Source organism: Epinephelus fuscoguttatus, linkage group LG12 (assembly GCF_011397635.1).
Source record: "Epinephelus fuscoguttatus linkage group LG12, E.fuscoguttatus.final_Chr_v1".
NCBI classification, from domain to species: Eukaryota; Metazoa; Chordata; class Actinopteri; order Perciformes; family Serranidae; genus Epinephelus; species Epinephelus fuscoguttatus.
In genome coordinates, this window is record NC_064763.1 from 12120107 (window position 1) to 12128135 (window position 8029).

Genomic DNA, 8029 nt, shown 5'->3' on the forward strand with positions numbered 1-8029 from the left:
AAAATGGGAAAGCAGCAAAGACTCACATCATTAAGGCTGGAACCATTGACTGTTTTTGCATGATGATTATCAAAATAGTCTCAGGAGGACTTCACATGTTTTGTGTGCAAAAATCTTCATTTGTAAAGTAACTAAAGTTGCCAAATGGCTGTAGTGAAATAAAAGGTGCAATATTTGCCTTTGAGATGAAATGAAAAAGAAGTAAAAAGTGGCATCAAAAGAAGAAACTCATGTGAAATACAAGTTACTGATAACGTCTGTGTGCCCGGGGCAAACAAACACACAGAGGGTCAGAAACACAGATAACAAGCAGACACTAGTTGGACAGACAGACAGACAGACAGACATACAGCTCCAGCCATGATCCTGATGGGTCGCACTTTGTGTCTTCCGTCTCCAGCCACCGTTCAGGAGTTGTTCTCTGTGGCTCGAGACGCCAGCGTCATCCCTGATATCTCCTTGGATCCCGTCCTCACTACCTTCCTCTCACTGGACTCCTCAGATGCTCTGCAGCATCAGTATGCCTTCTTACAGCGCAGCATGACCGGGGAGCAACAGACTGCGTTCGGCCTCAGCCTGACAGGACAGCTGGGAAACAGCAGCAGGGTCACCTATGGAGGAGTCGGGGTTGTTGCTCTGGCTCTGTCCGTGCTTTTTGACCAGGTTGCCCAACAAGTAGGTTTGTTTTGTCTGTTTGTATGGCATACCGTCATCTGCAGGGTTCGATAAGCTCAGAACATCCTCTGATTTATTGAACAGTCTTGAAAATAATGTTGGATAGAGTGCCATAAAATTTGGTCCAGATGTTCATGTTTCCCACAGCACTGATTCCCAAACTGGGGGTCCCGACCCCCACTAAAGGTTCATAGGGGCTCGTAAGGCCGTCTTGGTTTTAAGGGGTGTAAGAAAACATAGAATATATATTCATTATTATGGACTAAAATTTAGAATTGCAGATTTCCCATTATCCCACCAGATCCGAGCACAAGGATCCACAGAAGGCGACCCATCTGCTCAGAGACCTCCCCAGGCTAAAAGGATTTTTGGGATCAGCAGGTCATCGAGAATTGGCTGGATCATCCACAGCTACCTCCGCCTGATTCCTGGCATCGTCAACAACCAGGAGAAGATGGCCGAGACTACAGAACTCTACGACAACTGGCTGAAGCTCGAGCTAATTGACCATTATGAGAGGATGACCATGAAGAAGAGGATGAGTTCAGTGTCCATGCAGCAGTGGTTGGCAGGAGCTGCGTTTCATCTCCACATGAGATTTCACCAGGTCAGGACACACACACACAGCATAGGTTTCCTCCAGGTGCTTCAGCTTCCTCCCACAGTCCAAAGACATGCAGGTTAACTGGTGACTCTAAATTGTCCATAGATGTGAATGTGAGTGTGAATGGTTGTCTGTCTCTATGTGTCAGCCCTGTGATAGTCTGGTGACCTGTCCAGGGTGAACCCTGCCTTCCCAACAGGATAAGTAGTTATGGAAAATGAATGAATGAATGAATGAATGAATGTATAATTTTTGATTTGGGGCTATTCATTAAACATTCAGGGCTGAAGCCTTGGATGCTCAGGACAAACAACGCCACTGGTTTTCAGTGTGGTTAGTGAAACTGCTGAAAAGTTTGATCGGCTGATCTTAGGGGCTTGGCTGGGCTGTAAGAGGTTAAAGGTTCTTCAACATAATGTGGAGCTGGTGATTTAAAATGTAAAGTGTATTCGAGGGAAACCAGTGCAGTGATGCTAAAATTGGAGTGATATAACAAAACACTCTAGACTTAGTTAACCTGGCTGCTGAGTTCTGTATAAGTTGCATTTGTGCGACTGAGTTTTGCTCTTGTCCCAACAGGTTCGTCTGCACTCTGTGCCCGTAGGATCAGCCGAGTCGCTGCGTCTGTCTTATAAGACAGCGTTAGGTCGTCTGGTTCAAGGCTACACGACTTATCTACACAGAAACATTAAGGAGACTGGAGCTCCAGGACCCCGAAAACCCAGAATCAGGACAGCCAGTGAACCAGCACAAACTGATACATTCAGAAGAACCAACATGACCTGCTCAAGTAATCATAGTTTTAATGACAGTCTGGTTCATATCTCAAAGTTTAATGAGACTACAGCACCCAATTCAACTGCTGAAATCAGCAGAAGTTGTAAAAAAGGCAGATCCCATGAAGACTTTGTACTAAATGTGTCAAACAGAAGCGCTGAGGTCACTGAGGGTGTGGTCAACGGAACAATACTCAACAACACGAGCATCAATGAGGATGTTCAGGGTCTGTTAGTCATCGAGCCATGGAGGAACGTGAGTCACAATGTGCAGCACCACCCCTGTGAGTCTCCGGCCATACAACAAGCTCTGGTGACTCGGATTATTAATGCTCAGGACCTGGAGAGGAACAGAAATTTCTTCCTGTACCCTAAGAAAGTCTTCCACAGCCTGCTCAAGCAGAGGGACGACTTTGAGATAAAGACAAGTTAGACAGAAATAAACAGAGGTGGAATGTAACCAAGAACATCTAAGCAAGTCTACTGTATGTCAGTATAAATTTGAGATACTTGTTGTGTACTAGAGTATTGTCTACACTCACTGGCCACTTTATTAGGTACAGCTGTTCAACAGTTTGTTAACACAAATAGCTAATCAGCTATTTGTGAAAACACATGGCAGCAGCTCAATGTATTTAGTCATGTAGACATGATGAAGACGAGCTGCGGAAGTTCAAACAGATCATCAGAATGATGAAGAAAAGTGTATAACCACTGGTTACAGCCAAGGTCTGCAGAAGACCATCTCTGAACCAACAACTCGTCCAACCTTGAAGCAGATGGGCTACAGCAGCAGAAGACCACACCAGGTGCCACTCCTGTCAGCTAACAACAGGAAACTGATGCTACAATTCACACAGGCTCACCAAAACTGGACAATAGAAAATTGGAAAAACCACATTCAGATGGAAGCATGGATCCATCCTGCCTTGTATCAACGGTTCAGGCTGCTGCTGGTGGTGTAATGGTGTAGGGGAGATTTTCTTAGTACCAACTGAGCATGGTTTAAACACCACAGCCTACCTGAGTATTGCTGCTGACCGTGTCTGTCCCTTTATGACCAGTGTACCCATCTTCTGATGGCTACTTCCAGCAGGATAACGCACCATGTCACAAAGCTCAGATCATCTCAAACTGGTTTCTTGAACATGTCAGTGAGTTCACTGTACTCCAATGGCCTCCACAGTCACCAGATCTCAGTCCAATAGAGCACCTTTGGGATGTGGTGGAACGGGAGATTCTCATCATGGATGTGCAGCCCACAAATCTGCAGCAACTGTGTGATGTCATCATGTCAATATGGACCAAAATCTCTGAGGAATGTTTCCAGCACCTCATTGAATCTATGACACCAAGAATTAAAAAGGGGGTCCAACCGGTAATTGCAAGGTGTACCTAATAAGGTGGCCGGTGAGTGTATACATGCCACTTTCCACTTCTGCCCTATTGCATTTCTATTGTATTTTTTTCTAGTACTTTTGTTTCTTTTCTTTACTGTATTTCTGTAGCCTGGTAAGACACAGAGCAAAACAGAATGTTGAGCTCACATCGTAGGGATGGTCTCTATATTTAATGTACAACCCCAATTCCAAAAAGTTTGGATGCTGTGTAAAACATAAATATAAAATAAAAACGGAAAGCAATGATTTGCAAATCCTTTTTGAAAAATATTCAACTGAATATTGATGAGCCATACAATGAAGCTATGGGAAAGAGCAGTGGAAGCTAGACTAAGAGCAGAAGTGAGCATCTGTGAGCAGCAGTGTGGTTTCATGCCAAGAAAAAGTACTTCAGCTGCAGTATTTGCTTTGAGGATGCTGAAGGAGAAGTACAGAGAAGGTCAGAGGGACCAGCATTGTGCCTGTGTAGGTCTAGGGAAAGCATATGACAGGGTGCCGAGAGAGGAGCTGTGGTATTGTATGAGGACGTCTGGAGTGGCAGAGAAGTATGTTAGAGTGGTGCAGGACATGTATGAGAGCTGTAGGACAGTGGTGAGGTGTGCTGTAGGTGTGACAGAGGAGTTTAAGATGGAAGTGGGACTGCATCGACAGGAGTGATGTGTGATAGAAGAGTACCAGCAGGATTAAAAGGAAAGGTGTACAAGACGGTGATGAGAGCAGCCATGTTGTTTGGTTTAGAGACAGTGGCACTGAGGAAAAGACAGGAGGCAGAGCTGGAGGTAGCAAAGATGAAGATGGTGAGGTTCTCTTTGGGAGTGGCGAGGATGGAGAGGATCAGGACTGAGGACATCAGAGGGACAGGTCATGTTAGATGTTTTGGAGATAAAGTCAGAGGGGCCAGACTGAGATGGTTTGGACATGTTCAGAGGAGGGATAGCGAATATATCGGTAGAAGGATGCTGAGGCTGGAACAGCCAGGCAAGAGGCCTAGAGGAAGACCAAAGAGGAGATCTATGGATGTTGTGAAAGAGGACATGAAGTAAACTGGTGTGAGAGAAGAGGATGCAGAGGATAGGGTTAGATGGAGGCAGATGACTGGCTGTGGCCACCAGAAGAAGGAGATGGTACAACGATAACGATAACTTGAGGTAAGTTGAGTTTAGCTGAAACTAACGTTACACAACAAACTTTGAAACAATAATTCCGCTGTTATCTTAAAAAAAAGGCTTCAACTTTTTTTAAAATATATAACGCTAATAATTTATTACACTCATTTTACTTTCATATACACAGCATGGATCATTGGTGACAGCTATGTCCGGCGTGGTGTCCAGAGAGCTGCAGAGACCTTGGGAAGCACCTCAGCATCCCGGGCGTCCGTGTCTGCTGGTTTGGCTGGAGTGGACTGCAGTGGAGAGGCCTTCTCTCCTTCTTTTCCCACTCCATGCGAGGAAGAGCAGCACCAGATGTCCTCATCGTCCACTGTGGCGGCAGTGTCAAGAAGCTGGTCAGCATGATGAAGGAGGACCTGCACCAGCTTCACCCCCAGCATCCTGGCATTAAGATAATATTTTCTTCACTGGCCCAAAGTTGCAGGTGGGAGGCTGGTGGCAATCCAGCAAAGATTGATAAGGCCAGGAAATGTGTGTTATGACTACATTTGTTCATAGTTTAAATGGTGCCATAATTGAGCACCCTCACATCAGACACATTCATCTCACACCTAGGGGAAATTATATGTTTTTAAGTAAATTAGTTAATTGTCTTAAAGACCACCTCCAAACGCAGTGAACTGCTTACTGTTGGCAGTGTCACTGCTTTTGAATTTGGCCTTTAGGACACATTTTGTTAGGCCTGATCATAGCCCAGGCTGTCATGGCTAATGTTGAGTTTTTGATATTCATCTATAACTTGTTTAAAATTTCAATAAATTCTATTTATATTTGCACTCCTTTTGTCCTTGTTACTGACTGAATGTTGTATTTCACAATCAAATCTGACTGTCAATTGAAAGGACCAACAAATCATATACTACAGACAAAACATTAAGCATTAATGTTTAACATTGTCACTGACAAAAAATTAAGCAGTCCATTTCTGTGTGGGCCTGATTATTTTAACTTTGTACTTGAAGATAACTAAGCATCTTACACCCAGCAGCAGAGCCTGAGAAGATTTTGGAGAGTAACCTTTGTTTGCTGCTCTGTTAGAAGTCTACTTTTAACACAGAAGAATGTGACTGGATAAAAGGGCTCAAAGTGAAAAACAAAGAATTAGCTGGACACAATAGTTTTGAAGCCCCCAAGGAGGTATCACTTGTTTGCTATGTTGCCAACTCTGAGAGGGTCTTCCTCAGGCAAAGGTACTGTGACGTTTTTATAGTGAGGCAAGCAGAAAGATAATCAGCCAATTATGTGTTGCTGGTTTTTTTAGCCTCACTATATAAGTCTCAATACCGAGCAATACCCACAGAACCTTCTCATATGTCACAACGTCACAAATAAATAATACCTCCTACGGGACTTAAAACTATTCAATGTGCAGATATTTCCTTGTTTTTCACAAAAGGAGGAGACTTTCTCCGTGAATTTTCTTCATTTGTCTTAAAGAAATGTCCAAACAAAACCAGCACATAACATCAGCTTTTCATTTTTTTTTTTTTTTTTTACATTCTGCTAAGATAAATGCAAACTTGGGTAAATGTTAAGACATAAATGAAAACATTAAGATGCCATTAATAACTATTATATTTTGTTAAAGGTTTAAATCACCACTATATTTCCAATCATCACAGGAAACTGATGAAAGACAGCTTTCAAGAAATTAGCTTTTACTCTAAAGTAAATTTTGTCTGATCCACTTTATATCACAAAAATTCGAACCATTTCACAAACAGTTTAACAAAATTAAGTCAAAGCTTGCATTCATGAAAACATCCATTTTAAAATGTTACAAAAAGTACACATGAAATAAATGAAAAGATTTATAACAGTAATTATAAAACCTATGGATTAGGACCCAGTGTCATAATTTGCAAAATCTTAATTTCTTGTGAAACAACCTCTTTACTGTGGAGTAAATATCACATTGGCAGCGTTGTAACTTTCCTCAAGTGTCCTACATGAGAGAAAGATAATAGGTTAAAAACACAGGTAGAAAACAATGACTACAGCCTGTCTTGGTTAAAAGCCCACTCACCACCAAAATGATCTTATTGCTGAGTAAGTGGCTGTCATTCATAAAATAGTTTTGTGTTTAAGTTCTGTAGATATTCAACTTTATATTTGAATGTGATTTTAAATTTAACTGTACTATCAAGACAAGTGGAGTATGAATGTACAGTATGCAATTCATCCACATTAAAATAATTGTTGCTATCAAAAGGAAACTGAACTGTTCTCAAAGCTCACTGCCACTGTGGAATCATGCTATGTTCGGCTGTCTCATTATGAGAATATTTTTTCCATTGGTTTTTCACAGACTGTGTGTGGGGAAAAAGGTAGTAGTTCTCACTTTGATAAAGGGTCTTTGCATAAAAGGCACTAAAATGTTAAAGTCGGTAAATACATATCATGTTCCTTGATTAATAAAATCTTCATTTGGCCTTTTGCATCAGGGGAACACTAAACTGCACTGGTGTGTCAGTAATTTCACCTTATCAGGAATAGTACGGAGCAAGCTGTGCCCTAATCGAGTACTTAGTAATGTATGACAATTAGTAATTTATGTAATGCATTTAAATGTATTATGGACAATAATTCATAATTTTAAACTAATAAGTTTCTTGACTCTTTGTGAGGTACTGTATAAAAAAAGGTGTTTTTATCCTGGAGTCAGTGCTGAAGTGATGACTCTCAAAGTGTTCACTGCACAGACAGGAAGTCTTGTTTGGAGTCCAGTTCTGTCTCCTCGTGTTGAGTGTCCACTGGTCCAGTCTGTCTGGGTCACCTAGAGGAAAACTTTACACAGACAAATAGATATTAAAAGTAATATATGTGTTAGCTACCTACTTTACAGACACCTTTGCAGGCAAACAATACAACTTAACTTACTTCAATGTTTAACAGATCATAATCAATTTATTTTAGCAAAACAAAAAGGTGGTGGCCATCACAGTCCTGATATTCTGTTTGTGCATTATCTATTGTTGTTTAAGCACAGGCCTATATCATACACTAGTCTTCTTAATATTTTATATGTGACAGTCAAATGTCACATTAGTTTTTTTTCAATCACGTTACACACCTTATTGTAATTTCACACAGTTCGCCACTTTTTAATTTAAATACACAAGTATAGCCTTAATGTTACGTTAACGTTACACTGCTCATATGACAACGTTAACATTGCTACACGTTAGCTAACTAACGTGGTGGACCTTTATTTTCAAACCTCACACAGCCTCAGCCTTTTGTTCAAAATATTCTCCCCCTAAATGCCTAACGTTAAATCCTAACACTTCTCTGTCAGGCTCTGACTTCAATGCATCCCCGGACTGGCGTCTTGCTCGAAGGCTAAATGTTAGCTGGTTGATTAGCTAGTTAACGAGCTAAGCTTATGTTGTATCGTGTTGT

At 41.5% G+C, this 8029-nt stretch overlaps 1 protein-coding gene across 3 annotated transcripts; it reads left to right on the forward strand.

Moving 5' to 3' along the window:
- Positions 1 to 5403, forward strand: LOC125898835 (uncharacterized). Of its 3 annotated transcripts, none has more exons than XR_007450659.1 (4): positions 1 to 675; positions 977 to 1282; positions 1859 to 4603; positions 4749 to 5403. XR_007450659.1 is itself a non-coding variant. In XM_049592801.1 (3 exons), the coding sequence occupies exons 1-3, from the start codon at positions 361 to 363 to the stop codon at positions 2486 to 2488; spliced, it is 1251 nt and encodes a 416-aa protein (XP_049448758.1). In that variant the 5' UTR covers positions 1 to 360; the 3' UTR covers positions 2489 to 5403. The 3 variants fall into 3 exon arrangements, 1 of the variants encoding a protein (XP_049448758.1); XR_007450660.1 differs by having other exon boundaries at positions 1859 to 3465; XM_049592801.1 differs by having other exon boundaries at positions 1859 to 5403.
- The last annotated feature ends 2626 nt before the right edge of the window (positions 5404 to 8029 follow it).